This window comes from Ochotona princeps, chromosome 6, assembly GCF_030435755.1.
Source record: "Ochotona princeps isolate mOchPri1 chromosome 6, mOchPri1.hap1, whole genome shotgun sequence".
NCBI classification, from domain to species: Eukaryota; Metazoa; Chordata; class Mammalia; order Lagomorpha; family Ochotonidae; genus Ochotona; species Ochotona princeps.
Genome location: NC_080837.1, coordinates 88216723 through 88233886, shown reverse-complemented (window position 1 = coordinate 88233886; position 17164 = coordinate 88216723). Strand labels below are relative to the sequence as shown.

General features: G+C 54.1%; 1 protein-coding gene across 6 annotated transcripts in view; it reads left to right on the top strand.

Annotated features, from left to right (window-relative positions):
- The window catches only part of NTRK3 (neurotrophic receptor tyrosine kinase 3), a 196065-nt gene that overhangs the window by 28974 nt on the left and 149927 nt on the right, over positions 1 to 17164 (top strand). For all 6 annotated transcript variants that reach the window (XM_058666613.1, XM_058666614.1, XM_058666615.1 and 3 more), the window contains 2 exons: positions 5511 to 5585; positions 5887 to 5958. In XM_058666613.1, the coding sequence (XP_058522596.1) occupies positions 5511 to 5585; positions 5887 to 5958 (147 nt within the window). The remainder of the gene's footprint in view (positions 1 to 5510; positions 5586 to 5886; positions 5959 to 17164) is intronic.

The following is a 17164-nucleotide window of genomic DNA, read 5'->3' as shown; positions in this document are numbered from 1 at the left end:
GTGAATGAAGGCAAAGCCTTTGGAGGTTGGTTGGCTTGCATTGGAGATGGGAGATGAAGTTTATGTTTCAGAAAGCTAATGTGCAAAGGGTGGGTCTCAATTGCACTGCTGTGGATCAGGGCTGCTCTCTTAAGGCAGCGGCCTCATGAGCCGCATGCGAGCTGTTACCGGGATGGACTTCCTCATGGGATGCACAGCCTAAGGGTGAGGAGAGAGAGTTGGAGTGATGGCTGTGCCATGGTCTGAGACATAGCAGGCTCAGCAGGTGGAAGCAAGGACTGGGATTATGTTTGCTCAGATCCTGCATTGTAGGGGCAGGTCTGGCTGGAAGACCGCATTGAGCACAGATGGGCTCAGATCTGAATGCCTGGGTGAGCTCACCTTGCCTTGGGGGAGAAAGTGGAATGATGAGCTTCAGGCTGAGACCTGGAGTCAGAGTGGGAGACCAGTGAGTAGACAGCATACATTCAAGAAGGCAAGAAGGAAAGGGCTGTGTGCAGGTAATGGGGCCATCTGGATACAGGGCCACTGCAGGTCAGGAGGCTCAAGAGGGAAGAATCTGTTGGTTTCCTAATGTGGTCTGTGCTGGTGTTCTCTTTAGTTTTTTTCTTTTTTAAAGATTTATTTATTTTTATTGGAAAGTCAGATATACAGAGAGGGAAAGACTGAGAGAAAGATCTGTGCGCTAATTCATTCCCCAAGTGGCCACAACGGTCAGAGTTGAGCTGATCCAAAGCCAGGAGCCAGGAACTTCTTCCAGGTCTCCCACGTGGGTGCAGGATCCCAAGGCTTCGGGACATCCAATACTGCTTTTTCAGCCCACAAGCAGGGAGCTGGATGAGAAGTGGGACTGCTGGAGCACGAACTGGTGTCCATATGGGATCCTGGGACGTGCAAGGTAAGGACTTCAGCCACTAGGCTACCATGCTGGGCCCCTGTGCTGGTGTTTTCACAGTGTGGTCTCAGTGCAGTGGTAGACACTCTGGGGGAGGCAGTGATGTGTGTGGAGGATAGGACCATCTTGTCCTGTTGCTGAGCCCTGTGCTAAGCTCCCCAAGGCCTGTCCACAGCTGTGCCCTGGGCCATCTCCATCTTCAAAGGCTGAGTGCCTAGGATGATGGGAGGTAGGTGTGGGCCATGCCAGCTCCGAGTTTGGGGTCTTCTCGAAGTAGGTCAGGCAGCATTGGTCTAGAGGCCTCATAGGTGTGTGGTCATCTGTGTGGCGACTCAGGCAGAGATTGAGGGCAGGAAAATCAGATACAGCCGAGGGACACACATGCACCCCAGTGAGCAGGACAGGGTGTGTTAGCTCTGCGTGTGGCAGAGTGTGGTAGCTCTGGCAGGAGGCTGTTGAAAGATGAGAATGGATAAGGATGTTTAGTGGGGCCTAGGCCCTGCTTGAGACCAGAGGTGGATGTTACCTAGAACACTGGTAGATAGTCTAGGTGGGGCTGTCATCTTCTGGAGGTTCTCCCAGAGCCTGAGGAGCTCCTCAGTGTACTGGGTGGGGCACACATAGATGGCATCTGGCTCCTAGAAGGTTGGTTTTTTCTTAGTGTGTTAGCACATGGCATCTGTGCACCAGGAGAGTGCAAGTGGACACAGACCTCTTGTCTGTGTCCTCAGCCTTAGAGTTGATCGGGGGCAGCTCTGGGGCTGCTGCCTGCCATCTGTTCACCACAGAATCCAAATGCTCTTCTAGCAGGTTCCAGAGACGGGCTGGCTGTTGTGGTCCTTGGTAACTGCTGCCTGTGGCAAGCTGTATCTCAAGTGTTGATAGGCCAGGTTACCAGCCCAGCACCAAGCCCTACAGGCATTGAGCCCCCCACCACAGCTGTGGAGCGGCCTGGACTTGGCAGCATGATCCAAGGCCACGCCCCCAGCTCCCTTGGTGCTGCAGGGAGTTTGTTTATGAGGCTGAGCACATTAGATATTGGGAAGTAGAGCTGTTGTCTGGATTGCCAGGCATAACACACCCTGATAACCAATTTCCTCAATGCCCTGCCAGGGTTCAGAGTCAAGTGCCTGGGAGTGTGAGTGTGTGTGTGTGTATGTGTGAGAGCATTAATGCACACATGGCAGTGTGTGTGTGAGCACTAATGCACACATGGCATAGTGTGTGTGTGTGTTTTGTGTGTGTGCGCCCTAATGGAGCCCAATGAGGATTTGTTAGGAAATGAAACTCCAGGCTGCTTTTGCCATGCACTTGCCTTGATCCTTCAGTGTGGCTCTCTTTGAGAACAGATCAGGTGCAAAGATGGGAGTGCTGGGCTGAGAGCACATGGCATAGTGTGCTCTCAAGGCGTATTGGCCTTGTTTTCCAAAACTCCTGTGCTGGGGAAAGGCAGCTCCCAGAGCAGTGACTGGAACCTGAGATTCCTGGTGGACCCTGCAAGCATGGCCTGCAAAGCAGGAAAACTTGTTACCAGAGCTCACAGCAAGAAAGCAAGAGTGATCATCTAACTGTGTGTGTTTTCATAGTTGTTAAAATCCCCATCAGATCCTAGTTTCTCTTCTTGACCATGGCAATGCACCATGGCCATGCACCAGGAGGCGGTTGACAGTGTCTATGAGGTGGCTCATGTGGGAGCTCTTGTGAGGCTCCAGGGGACACTGTGCACATAGTGAGCAGTAGAGGCTCTGAAAGTGAAGCCTACAGCCCACAACCAAAGAAGGAGCACGTGGATGGGTAGAAATGACATAGTGTGTCATGACACGGAATGAGCTTTGGGTTCCGAACTTGTGGAGCACCCAGCATACCACGGGGTTGGCAGTGGTATGGGGGACCAAGGACATTTGAAGGCACTGCTTCGCCTGCTACTTAAACAGCAAGGAGGTTGCTCATGCATTTGACAAAACAAGAAACACAAGACCAGTAAGGTGAAAATGCAGCCTTTGCATCTTGGGGTTACAGAAAGCAGCCCACCGCTGTGGTGAGTGAAGTGACAATGAGAGGCAGCAGTGGAAGTTGGATGGTGAGGCAGTGCCAGGCTTGCCGCATCTCAAGAACAGAGGGCTTGGAGCTCTCACCACCCTGTGTCCTGCCTGCTCCCACCATCCCCTGTGGAGACCTTTGCGCTCAGAGGGCCTCAATGGGCCCCAGTGGGCACTGTGATCCTCTGGGATCAGGTGGAGGTGGACGCACCAGAGCTGTGAAGTCTTCCATGCAGAGCAGCTGCCAGCCTTCAACACCAAAGCCTAGAGGTGGAAGCAGCTCCCTGTGACACGTTTTTAATGAAAATGTGAACCACACAGCCTTGCCAGTCTGATATTTAGATGCTTGTGGAGTGCCAGCTCATTGCCACACTGGCCCAAGCTGCATAGGAGGAGGAAGGAGGGCTCTGTATAGAAGTACACTCTGATCGAGTCTCACTGAAGACTGTTGTGCTCTCTGTGCGCTGTTGAGCTGTATTTCATCCATGTCACGTCTCCTTCCAAAATGGCTATGAAGCCACTCACTGGGGTTCTGGAACTGTGTGTCCCCGAGGGCTGTCCTGCCTCTGTCCGTTTCTCAGACTCCGCGGAGGCCCACTTGGTTCAGGTTTGGGGCCGCATTTCCTGTGGAAGGGCTGTGCTGTGTGTTGTGGGAGGCTGAGCATGCCCCGTCCCATCCCTGGACACCTGTGTGACTTTCCATTGTGACAGCTGGAAATATTTCTTGCACATGGGTAAATGTGTCTGGGATCAACTCATCTTTGAGAACCACGTATTGAGCTTGTATGTGGGGCGCATGTGTTGAGGGGGCAGGGGTAACAGACCTAACCATGTCCTTGTGCCTGAGCCATTCAAATGCCTTTTCTTGAGTTAGTGAAACTCAGCTCCTACCAGGAATGGGGGTCATGCTGCTAATCAGGCTAGTCCTGTGCACCTTGGGGTGCACACACTGGGGAGGGGTTGGGCTGAGAAGAGCAAAGACTGAGTGTAGTACTGGTTTGTAGCCCACCTGTGTCAGGCATGTCAAGGGCTCTGGGGGGCTTGGAAGAGGGGTTCTGAGTACATTATAGCCTGATGTATTCTGTAGCCTACCTGTATCCGGCACACGTGAGCTCCAGGTGGGACTGAGAAGAGGGGCTCCATATGGGGTTTGATGGACAGGTGCTTGCTGGGAGCTGATCTGCTGTGGATAGTGTGCTGTGCTGCACGTTGTCATCTACTCGGCGACTGTGGCCTGGGAGTGTGCAGAGTGACCTAGTGGCACATGGTTGCCAGTTTATTGCCCTTGTGGGGTTAGACCAAGGAAGCAGCCTTAGGCTGGGCGGTTCGCAGAGATTCTGAATCTGGAGCTCAGTGTGGGCTCACCGTCCCCGTCCCTGGCTGTTCCGCAGGATCCCATGAGGACATGCTGGGGAACAAGCCATCAGCCCTTGTCGTCACTGCATGGTTGGAAGTTCTTCCAGAGGCCCTGGCAGCCGCTATCCTGCTGCCTTCCTGGCTCCCGCTTGACTTGGTGGCAGATGGCAGAGCCACGGGTTTGGCAGAACCGGGCAGAGCTGTGCAGGACAGGTGGCTGCGTGCGCCGGCCGGAGCATGCCTGGGTAGCTCTGTCTGGAGTGGGCTGCCGCTTCTCTGTGCTGACACCTTGCGGGTCCTGTCCGGAAGGGTGGGGGCAGGGAGGGCAGTTCCTTAGCTCCGTGGGATAGCAGGGAGGGGTGAAGGGAGGGAGGGCAGTCCCCCTAGCCCCGTGGGATAGCAGCTGTGTGTGAATGGGCGTCTTTGACACAGCCTGCATGTTACAGAGCCCCGGGCATCAGTAGTCTGCCCATGAGTAGGCTCTGCAGACACAAACTCCCAGTTTCTTTGCTTTCTGCTGGAATTTGGCACTGGTTTATATCTGTTGATTATACAGCTTTACTTAACAGTGATTTATGTCTTTGATGGAAAATCCAACAAGCTGAATTGATGCCTACTTAATGCACGAGCTCCTTCAACTCCAGGTCTGGGGCACAGAAAGGGAGCAGTGCTAGTTCAGAGCTGCAGAGAATGCAGAAGGAGAGGCCAGAGGGGCTGGCAGCTGCCTGAAGGCTCTGGCTCCCAAATTTGTGCCACCCCGTGAGGTGTCTTGCTGCTTGCAGGGTCAGTACTGGGTTCACACCACTGCTTCTCCTGAGCCCTCTGACGGGGAGTGGCTGCTGGCATCAGCAGCCTGTACTGAAGCCCCGGTGTCATTGGTTTCCTCTTCAGGGGCAATGTCTGGGAAAGAAAGAGCCTGTCCTTCGGAAATCCTAAATAGGGGGAAGACGAGTCAGGAGAAGCAGGGAGGTAGAGTGGAATCTGTAGCCGGGGGTAGGGAGGGTACATACAATGCCACATGGCCATTAGTAAACCCACCAGGCAGCCTATCCCCCACAAGGATTCCACAGGAAGGTGGCGGGACTCCTGCCAACAAGAGGAGGGCCCCGGGCTCAGAAGTTTGACTATGATGAAAGGCCAGGCTTGCATTTGGCTGACCCTGGATCCCACTGAGGGGCCTCTCACTCCAGTGCTGACTGTCCTGCCTCTTTTCCCTGCAGATACATCGAGAACTGGCCCAGCTTGCACACGCTCAATGCTGTGGACATGGAACTCTACACTGGACTCCAGAAGCTGTGAGTGCCAGCCCGGGCATAGGGGTGTGGTCGTCATCTTGGGACCTCTGGTGGGGTTGGTACTGCACCCTTAAGGGTGGTATACATCTTAGCCCTGGGATCCCAGCAAGGCCAGGTAGTGGCTGCAGTCATGCCATGTACTGGGTGCTGCCTCTGCTGGTGCCTGTGAGGACCACAGGAGCCCCTGTGCTCACTCCTGAGGCAGGGTGGCTGCCAGTCCTCATTCAGGCCCTATGAGGCATGAGGTGTGGCCCAAGGCCCCCGGTCTGCTCTGTGCTTAGGCTCTTTTCTCCCTGTCCAGGACCATCCGGAACTCAGGCCTGAGGAGCATCCAACCTAGAGCCTTTGCCAAGAACCCTCACCTGCGCTACATGTGAGTGGACATGCCAGGGACATATGGATAGGAGGCTTGGGTGGGGCCATGGTACCCTGGGATGTAGACCACTGTGTGCCTGTGGCAAGGTCCTTGACTTCCTGCAATTTCAGTTCTGTCTTCACAGAGGGGCTTTGAGGCTTGGTGGTCAGAAGGAAGTGCAGGTGGCCAGGGAATTGATGACTCCAGGGTTGAGGGAGGGTTGGGAAAAGCCCCCCTCCTCTAGGACTGAGGAAGAATTGGGGATAGGCCCATCCTGAATCTAGGATTGGGGGATGGTTGGGACAGCCCCTCCCCCGACTCCAGGGTTGAGGAAGGGTTGGGGACAGGGCCCCCCGACTACAGAGTTGAGCAGGGTTGGGGACAGGGGACTCCTGACTCCAGGGTTGAGAACAGGTTGGGGACAGGGCTTCTCTGACTCCAGGGTTGAGAACAGGTTGGGGACAGGGCTTCTCTGACTCCAGGGTTGAGGCAGGGTTGGGGACAGGGGCCCTCCTTACTTCAGGGCTGGGGGAGGGCTGGGGAAGGGACCCCTGACTCCAGAGTTGAGGCAGGGCTGGGGAAGGGACCCCTGACTCCTGTATTGTTCTTTTTGCTGGTGACATTGCATGTTCCTGAGAATAAATGATGGGAAGATTGTTTGTGGTGCGAGCCCTTCTGGTTGTCCCAGAGTCTGGGTCTGTGGTGGGGCCGGGGAGCAAGGGGCAGGGTGGACTGAGCCCTGTCTCTAGTCAGATGTGGGCTCAGTGAAAGCCCGAGGAGATTGTGATAGCTATCCCAGGTCAGTCAACCTTGTTTGAGACAAGCTCACATCCGGAATCAGGAGGAAAAGTCGCCATCAGGGGACTCAGCTCCTGTCAGTGTCTTGCCTCCCTGTCTTCATCAGTCCTCTGCTGTGTCTCTGGACGGGCTTCCTTGGGGGTCAAACCTAGTGCTGGCTGTGGGCTGGGTTCAACAGAACAGCCATTTCCCAGGAGAGGGTGGACTGACGGTCAGGGGAGACCCTAGCCCAGTGAATCAGGCGTTGTTAGATGTCTTGCAGCTTTTCTTTGAGGGCAGTTGCCACTGATGGTGTCTACTGGACAGGCTCTTTTTTTTTTTTTTTTAAAGATTTTTGTTTTTATTGGAAAGTAAGGTATACAGAGGGACAGGCTCTAAAAAAGCAGAGACCCTGTGGGTGGGAACTCTTGTCCTGGGGGTGGGTGAGGCCTGGGCCTGGTGTGCTGCCAGTCTATCTCTGCCACTTGAAGACTTTGCTGATGCTGTGCTTGGGGAGGGCAGGGCAGCAAGCTGGCTGGAAACCTCGCAGGAAGATGTGAGACAGTGGTGTGGAGGGCAGGGGTGGTGGGGAAGGCGTGGTGCTCTGGCTCTGTCTTCTGCACCCAGCTTGTGTTGATGGCCAGGGTCTTGCAGTTGTGGTCAGCATGCTTCATGCTGGGTTTTCCTTCTCGCCCTGTGATCTGCAGCCTCTGTTCAGCTCTTCCCTGGTCTGCTTCAGGCCTCCGTGGTAGCGTCTCCTCTCATCACAGCTGTAGGCACCAGATGGTCCAGGTGTTTATTTTATAGGGAATTTTATTTGATTGTGAAACATCCACAGGAAAACAGCTTTTGCTACCTCAGCAGTCTCTTTTTTCATAGTAACTCGCACAAGGATTGCAAAACAACAGCCAATGGCAGAGCTGGGTGGTGGAGGCTGGTCCATGTGTCCCCTCCAGAGGCATGGGCGGGAAGCTGCTCCCACTGCTGCTGGTGTGTAGGGGCAGTGCCTGCTGCCTTCCCAGCGACACTGCCTGAGCTCTGGGGCCGGCAGCACACAGTGCAGCTTTCAGCTCCTGGATGGAGTTGGCCTTGGGGTCGTCTAAGGAAGCTGTCAGTGTGGGAGAAAGGCCTGCCCTCCAGGCTCTGGCAGAAGGCTGTGACCCACGGTCTGTATAGGGTGGTCCTGGGGTTAGGAGCATAACCCCAGGGAGAGTGGGACTGTTGGCTGCAGCAGCCCTGATGGTAGTTCTAGCCCCGGCTGCTGTAGGACACCTTGGGCAACCCTGGCCCCAGAAGGTGGCCAGGGAGGACTGCATCATCCATGTGCCCCAAATGGCCTGGTTCAGTGGGTATAAGAAAAAAACCAGGGTTAGGGACTTTGGCTGGTGCAGTGGGGCTGGTGAGATGAGTCAGGAAGACAAAGCACAGCTCTATTCATGTTTTCCATTTAGGAAGATGCATTTCCTACAGTTGCAGGACATGGCTGTTCTAGGACATGGCCAGTTCCTCTGGCCTCTCATAGCCTCTCCTCCTCCTATGCTCCAGGTGCGAACAGTTGCAAGGTCACCACTGACTGGCACTAACTGCCCGCCTGCTTGGTGGCTCCTTTCTTTTCAGGATCCTCATGGAGAAGTCTCCCTTCCTGTGGAAAAGGAAGCAGGAAGTGATGTCATGACTGGTCCCTGATCAGCTGTCTCCACCAGGGTGTGCCCACCCCTGTGTGGCTGAAGCAGCCCTCAGCCCCACGCAGGGTCCTTGGCGCTGAGTCCCTTCTCTTGCTTGCCCCAGTTTTCTTCACCCTACCTCTTGCTAAAAGTGAATAATGAGATGCAGGCATCAGGGAAACTCTTGTTGGAGAGATGGGATATTCTTTTTTCTTTGTTTTTGGATTTATTTTTATTTGAAAGGCAGAGTTACACAGAGAGAAAAGACAAAGAAACAGAGATCTTTTCCATTCACTGATCCACTCCCCAAATGAGTATGATGGCTGGAGGGCTGGAGCTAGGCTAGTCTGGAATCAGGAGCCTGGAGCTTCCTCTGAGTCTGCCACATGGGTGTGGGGTGAGCACTTGGACCACCCTCCACTGCCCTCCTGGATGAGAAGTGGAGCAGCTGCTACTAGAACTGGCACCCATAGGAGATGCTAGTGCTGCATGCAGTTGGAGTAACTTACTATGCCATGGTACCAGCTTCCTGGAATTTATTATTTTTTGAGTGTTTTCATTGTATTTGAAAGACAGAAACAAAGAGAGACAGAAAGAGAGAAACAGAGAGAGGTATCTTCTACCTTTTGGTTCATTCCACCCTGGTCACCCAGGTGGGTCATAGGGTCCCAGGTGCTTGAACCATCACTGCCGCATAGGAGCAGAAAGCTTGGGTAGAGCAGAGGAGCTTGCCCTGAGCCCAGTAGTGACTTCTGGCTACATTAGGCACCCTGCAGTTCCTCTCCTGGTATCTTGAGTTAGGGTTACATGTCATAAGGACAGGGCTTCTGACTTGGCAGTTGGCATAGCTGCTCTTGAGTTGGGCCGATGAGTGTAATGATGGCGTGTCCTGAGGCCAGGCATGGTGAAGAAATGACAGGTGTGGCGTGCTCAGCCTCTGCCTGGTGCCACAGGCCTGAGTCTCCAGGCCACAGCTGCTGTGGCAGTGGTGTTTGCTGTTATTGGTGGTAGAAGTGGGACCCAGGAGGGTTAAATGCTCGGTAGCTTTCTGACACTAATTTCTCTGGGACAACTGGATTTCTGTTCTTTGGAGGAGTCCGTGTCTTTGGTGACAGGCACTCTGATGTCCTCTGGTGTCTTCTTCCCTTGAACTGGGTGGATCAGCCAGTGGGTCTCTCTGTTCTCCCTGGTGGGTCTCTGTGAAGGGCTGGTCTCAGACAGCTGCTAGGCCATGGCAGTCAGGGAGCTCATAGTCTGCTTTCTGTCTGGTTGGGACCATCTCTACCAGCACGCTGGAACTTGCATGCTGCGTCAGCCTTCGGCGCCCTGCTCTGAGGCTGCTTCCCTCTGGCATGCAGGCTGGGTCCTTGCATGGAGAAACATGGAACGCTGTGTGCATGGTGCTGCTTCCCATGCACAGGCTGTGCCTGGGTGGGGGTCTGACAGGAGCCATGCCACAGCGGGCCTGTTTCACTCTGTCCGGTGGTCCTCCATAGAGGCTATGAGGCTTTACCCAGCACGTGGAGCGTTGCTGACACATGCTGGTATAGGGAGGAGGGAGAAGGTCTAGTGCCACCCACGGTGTTGTGCATGTTGAGGGTCTCCACCTTGTTGTCAACATGGAGTCACCTCGGGCTTTCAGATTTCCCCCTGTGGGCAGTGCTCCATTGGTGCCTGTCCATGTGAGGTGGTTGGCAGTGAGGGTCTGGGCTCATGGTTGAAACATTTATGAGTGACACGGGTCACTTGACTGTTTTGGATGAGGGACTGGGTGTCTTTTTATTTTTTAAATAATAAATTCACTTTATTTTGATGATGTTTACATATTTGAGAGAGATGCATGCCCATGTAGACCACCGATTAGGGTGGGGAGGGTCGATAAATGAAGAAAAATGGATGCGACAACTGCTTCCTGTCTCCCTTTTTCTTCCCGTATCTAGAGGAAGTGGGGTTGGGCTCCCAGCAGCCCAACCATACCATTGCCTGGGAACGGGGGACAGCCACTCAGTGTCATCCCAGGGCCCCAGTGTGGAGCATGTTCTGAGGGTACTGCTTAAGTGGTTGCAGTAGTTCTGAGATGCTGTTGGTTTTGTTGCTCCAAGGTTGAGGGAATCCTTCCAAGGTCCATTGCTAACATAGTTTTCCTTTTTTTTTCTTTAAAGATTTATTTATTTTTATTACAAAGTCATATATACAAAGAGAAGGAGAGACAGAGAGGAAGATCTTCTGTCCAATAATTCACTCCCCAAGTGACTGCAATGGCTGGTGCTGCGCCAGTTCAAAGCCAGGAACCAGGAACCTCTTCCAGGTCTCCCACGCGGCTGCCGCCCAGCAGCGGCGACACTAAAACGCCAAGTCATACTCTTGGGGGTCCGGGAAAAGCTGGCCACTGGACCCTTCACTGCCAAAAGCGGCTGTGTTTAAAACCTTATCTCCCCTCTGCTGTCCCCATTGGTCTAAGCTTTCCTCTGCCGCTTCTCCAGCCCTCTTTCCGCCACCCTTCCCATATTTCTTCCCGTACTTTCAGCTGCATTTTTCCGTTCTTGGCCCCGTCTCTCTGTCCTGCCTTTGCTGCTTCTGTCTGTATCCCTCTTTTCTACTTTCTCTCCAGCGCGCTTCCTCCCGCCTGTTCTTCTTCTCCCTTGTCCAGTATCCGCCAGTCCGTCTGTCCATCCCAGTCTCCTGTCCTTCGTCGTCCCCTTTCGTCCTAGACTTTTATATAGTTCTCCACCAATCACTTCTCCCCGTGGGTCCACTTGGTGCTATGTGATAGGCCAGTAATCACAGTGAAGTCATTAGCCTATCCCTGTGACTTCCTGTTTACCTGCTGGCGAGATCGACTCCGCCTCCTGGCCCTGGGCCAGCCGCCATCTTGCGGCAGCCCTTATCAATCCCGGAGCGGCTTCAGCACCGTGCTCCCCACAGTCTCCCAGGCAGGTACAGGGTCCCAAAGCTTTGGGCCATCCTCAACTGCTTTCCCAGGCCACAAGCAGGGAGCTGGATGGGAAGTGGAGCTGCCAGGGTCAGAACCGGCACCCATATAGGATCCCAGTGCTTTCAAGGCAAGGACTTTAGCCGCTAGGCCACACTGCCAGGCCTGCATAGTCTTGCTTAAAGTTTCGCTTCACCCAGGTATTTGCTGCCAAAGCTTGACTGGGAGAGTCGTCCAACTTGTTCCACCCTCCATCTGCAGGCCTCAGTGAACTGTTGTCATGTTCTCCATGAGCATCTGGGCATGCCATCCACTACACAGGACTTAGCAACTGAGGATACTCAGTTCTGATGCGTTCACTCCACAGTCAGACCACAGATCAATGGTTGGAGTTCTGAGTCCAGTGGTTCAATTTGGGAGTCCCCAAAGAAACCACCAGAGGTGATCCCAGACCTGACTTGTGTGTGTGCCAGCCAGTGTGGGGTCTAGCTCAATCCATCACCCACATCAGCCTATACACACACTGGTGGTTGCAATAACCTTGTCAGTTTTGACCCTAGACCCATCTCATATGCAAACTCCTGGATGCCATAGCCCGGCCTAACCCTGCCCACCACACACTTGGCTCTTGTGCACACCAGAAGGAACTGCAGTCTAGTCGGAGCAGCCCCCAGTGACCACTGTTAGGCCTTTCCCCAGCCCTGGTTCCTGTGTATGCCAGTATGTGTAGCAGACTGGTCCATCAGTCCCGCATCCCACTTGGTTCTTGTACAAATCAATGGGTGCCGCAGTGTAGTTCAGCCCAGCTAACTCCACTATCCAACCCACACTCATGCTGACAGGTGCTACTGCCTGATCATTCAGGCCCATCCCCAGTTCTGGTAGTCCAAAATAGGGGTGCCCTCAATTTCCCGGCTCGTTTCACTCCCAGCCCAGGATCTTGCACTTTCCAGGTGGTTCTACTGTCTAGCCTGACAGACTTGCCCCCAGTCCCAGCTCATGCTGGTGGGTATTGCAGCCTAACCCAGCCCAACCAGCCCTCATTCCGACCCTAATGTGAACTGGCTGGTATTGTGGCCTGACCTGACCTGTCCTGCACCCTGTCCTGGTTCTCACATCTGCCAGTGGGTGCCATGAACTGGCCCAGCCTAGCCCACCCTGAGACCTGACCCACACATATGCTGGCAGGTACTGTAACCTGATTTGATCTGGGCTGCTCCCAGCCTTGAATTTTGCAGTCACCTGCAGGGACTGTATCCTGACAGAGGAGTTCCCCAAGCTCTTTCATCAGGCCACCTCTCAGTTGCAGATCTTGCTCACACTGGTGGGTTCTTGGCCTACCTTTTGTGCCTGACAAGCCCACACCCACTGGCTCTTGCTGTTGGGTGCTACATCCTAGCTCTTCCTGGTCCACCCTCAGACCCAGTTCAGCAGGTGCAGAGACCTAGCCCAGAATGTCCTGCACCCACTATGGCCCTTGTGGGCACCAGTGGGTACTCACCCAGCTCAATCTGGCACACCCCAGACCCAGTACTCACCCATGCCAAAGGATACTGCAGCTGTGTCCAGCCCAGTTTGTTGCTTCCATTCTGGCTGTCACGCTCACTGGTAAGAACTATAGCCCAGCAAGGGTATTCCCTTAGCTCACTGACCAGGCCTGCTCCTAGCCACAGATCTTGCGTATTCTGGTGGTTTCTCTGACCCAGCCTGACATAGCCCATCATCCATCTTGGCCTTTGCCATCAGATGCTGCAGCCTGGCCTGGCCTGCACCAGTCCCAACTCTAGCTGGTGGGTGCTGTAGCCTAACTCTGCCCAACCTGCTCTCATCCCTGGCTTTCATTCAGAATAGTAAGTGTGATAGCCTAACTTAGCCCAGAATGGCCCACACCCCGTTCTGGCTCCCATACAAGCCAGTGTGCTATGGTTTGGCCTCGCCCTGCCCGGTCCTCCCCACTAGAGCCAACCCACACATCTGCCGACAAGTGGAGTAGCCCTGCCCAGCCTGATCAGCACCCAGCCTGTCATCACGTGCTCACTAGTGGGAGTGACAGCTCACCAGGGAAGTTCCCCAAGTTTCCCCAGCAGGTCCACTCCCAGACCCAGATCTCATGTGTGCCGGTGGGTGTTAGGTCCTTACCCAGCACAGTCTACCCTCCAGTGTTGGCCTTTGTATGTGCTGGTGGATGTTGCAGCTTGGCCCACCCCACACCCAGTTCTTGGGTATGCCTGCGGGTGCTACAGCCTGGATTAGCCTGGCCTGTTCCCAACCCCAGTACCCATGCGTGTTAGTGAGTTCCATGGTCATGCCTAATAGCCTATCACCATCTCAGCCCTCAGGCAAACAAGCAGATATGGCAGCACTACAATGGTGAGCCCACAGTCCCCCACAGAATCTGCTTCCACAGTCTGCGCTAGTTAGTATCATGGCACAGCCCAACATGATCCACATCCTGCCCCGACACTCACTGGCAGGTACTGTGGTTGAGCCCTGCCAGGCAGGCCTCCCAGCCGTGGCTTTTGTGTTACGCAGGTAGGTGGTGGTCAGTACCAACTAGCCCAGCTCAGGTCTCCCACATGGGAAGGTGTATTGGTTTGGCCCCAAAAGGTCCTCCTGTTTATTTTTCTCTAAATCACCCAGTCTCAGCTTCCTTGTTATTTATTTATTTATTTATTTATTTATTTATTTATTTTAAAAGATTTTATTATTATTATTGGAAAGCCGGATATACACAGAGGAGGAGAGACAGAGAGGAAGATCTTCCATCCAATGTTTCACTCCCCAAGTGAGCTGCAACGGGCTGGTACGTGCCAATCCGAAGCCAGGACCAGGAACCTCTTCCGGGTCTCCCACACGGGTGCAGGGTCCCAAAGCCTTGGGCTGTCCTCTCCTGCTTTCCCAGGCCACAAGCAGGGAGCTGGATGGGAAGTGGAGCTGCCGGGATTAGAACCAGCGCCCATATGGGATCCCGGGGCTTTCAAGGCGAGGACTTTAGCCGCTAGGCCACGCCGCCGGGCCCTCAGCTTCCTTGTTTACCTGCAAGTGCGGTAGCCTGGTTGGTGGACATCCCCCAGAAGTCACTTCTCTCCTGTCATGTTCTTCCTCAGCAGTCCTCCCTCCCACACATTCCCAGAGCAATCCACAGTCCCTCATCCTGTGAGCATGCAGATTCCAAATCCCTGCCCTCCAGTGTTGTGCTGTGCCCACTTGGGGCCTTGCTTGCCTACCCAGCGCCCATGCACATTTGTGCACAGGTCCTAAGACCCTGTCTGATGATATGCTAGCATCTGCCCATACACATCTTTGAAAAAGAAAAACTACAGGTAACTACACTGGCATACTGGTGTATTTAACACAAATGTGGCATTAGCCAGGCCTAGGAGCCTTCCAGCTGTTGGCTGCTATTACCGGTCACTTCTGGCATCACTCTTTTTCAGATTCGTTATTTGAGGGAGACAGGCAAGCTCCTATCCTCTGGCTCACTCCCTAAATATGGCAGCCATAGTGAGGCCAGACCAAAACCAGGAGCCTGGAACTCAATCCAGACCTCCCACCTGGGGGGAGGGGACCCAGGTCCTTGGGCTGGCACCTGTTGCTGCCAGGATAGACATAGGCAGGAAGCTGGGGTGTGGGGCAGAGCTGTCTGTCAAACCCAGGAACTCTGATGAGGGGGTGGTGCGGGTGCCTTAGCCAGGCCAGAGCCCTTCAGGTGTCTGCTGCCCTCAGGCCTGTGCTTGGATCAGCTGGCATGAGGAGCTGCAGTGTCCCTAGAGAGCTGTGTGCCACAGAGGCTTGTCCTGTCCATATGAGGAGTGCTGGGCTCAGAAGCCAGGACAGCAGCTTCTGATTTTTGATGAATCTGATCAAGTGATTAAAGCTGTTGACTTTTTCCTTATATGCACACACATATCCAAGGACACACAACACACACATCCATGCATATACACAGTCTACACACATCACACACATATGCACACACATCGCCGTGCCCTTGGGATTGAGAGGGGAAGTGCTGGAAATAAACTGACGTTGACTATAACAGTGGCTGCTCTGCTTCGTGGATGTCCTGAAGAGCTTTGAATTGTTTAACTGAGCAAGCTGTGTGTGCACACATGTGGATATGTGTGAATGCTGTGTGTACATGGGCATATGTGCATGTGTGTGTATGTGCCCATGTGGGTACGTGTGTGTGTCTGTCCTGTGCTTCTTAAGCCCATGGGGGCCCTGCTGCTGTGGTGGGGATGTGGGGTTTTACGTGGAGTCTGCTGTCTTAGCTGGGTCTTGCAAAGAAGGTGATGGGAGCAAAGCCACAGCTGACCTGTGGAAATGTTCTGTGCAAGGGAAATGAATGCTAGTTGTGTGGTTAAGAAGAAAATAGGGAAAGATAACCTGGGAACGAGGATGGCCGTGAGCAGAGCATGGAGCAGGTGGCTCTGGGCATCTTAGCTGTGCCCTCTTTCTCCTTTGCAACTTGGGAGGGGGGTGTCTCAGAACACAAGCTGCAGGGCTGCTGTGGTGGGGGCTCTTGGCCTCACTGATTTCACCAGCAAGTGGCTGGTGAGCAGGCATGGTTACTCATGTCTGCTGCATGGGGGCCAACGTCCTCCAGGGCCTCCCAGCACCAGGCTGGGGTGGGACAGGGTAGAGCTGCTGGAAGGCACAAATGGGGTGGGGCCAAAGATGGGCCCGAGCAGCTGGGCTTCCTGGAGGAGGTGTGGGGTCTCTCCACCTGCCATGCACAGTGGCTGCTGTCTCCCTTTGAACCTTCTCCCAGGACTGGACACACTCATGGTTCCCGGCCATCAAGTCTGCACACAAGGTGAATGGTGAAAGAATCCTTGAGGCGGCAGGGTGGGTTTTCACAGAGGTGAGGGCTGAGACGCTTGAGTCAAGCTCCTCAGACAGTGAGGAAGGGTCTTGTGCACATCTTTGTGTGTGTGCATGTGTAAGTGTGTGGGGCACACATCTGTGTGTGTACACAAGCACATAAGAGTGTGTGTGTGTGTGTCCAGGAGCATGTCTCCCTCTCTGTGTATAGAGGAATATATCTCTCTGTGTATAGAAGTACCTGAGTGTGTGTGTGTGTAGGAGCATGTGTATGTGTGTGTGTAGGAGCATGTGTGTGTGTGTGTGTGTGTATAGGAGCATGAGAGAGAGTGTGTGTGTGGGGGCTGTACAGGAGGCATCATCTGATTGCAGTGTGTAGTGGCCGCACCCTGCAGCCCTGGCTCTGTCCCTGCACTGGGCTGAGACCTTAACATGGCTGTGCAGCCCACTCAGTCTGTTTCTGAGAGTCTGGAGCGAGGCTGAGTTATAAATGGCTCAGTTGTGATCTCACAACATGTTGGGAAATGCTTCCTAGAAGGCAGGTTTGAGCTGACCCCGCTGGGCCATAGAGGGACAGGCCCAGAGGGAATCTGGGCTTGTGTTACCTGGGCCCTGGTTGTCACCCCGGGATGGGGGTGTTCCAGTGCAGGGCATTCCAAGGTTGTGACATCAGTACAATAACGGCCATCTGCAGACTTGGTCATTTATGGTCACAGCAGCAGGTAGATGTAGTGCTGTCTGTGCTTGACAGAGGGGAAAGTAAGGTGACCCTACAGCTCCACTGTGGTGCCTGATCCTTCCACCATAAGTTAGTTTGTGGCCAGCTTGGGTTGGCCTGTGCCCATGGGGGTCTCTAGGGGTCCTGTTCTGTGACTGGTGGCACCCCTTAGCTGCTAGCTGTGACTCAGGGGTGCCTCTTGTAGTTGGCCCCAAGGTGTTCCTTAAACAGGGCAGAGCCAGGACAGACTCCTGAAGAATCTGGCCACGTGAGTGTGGGGGGGTGCTGTGGACTGTGACATGACTT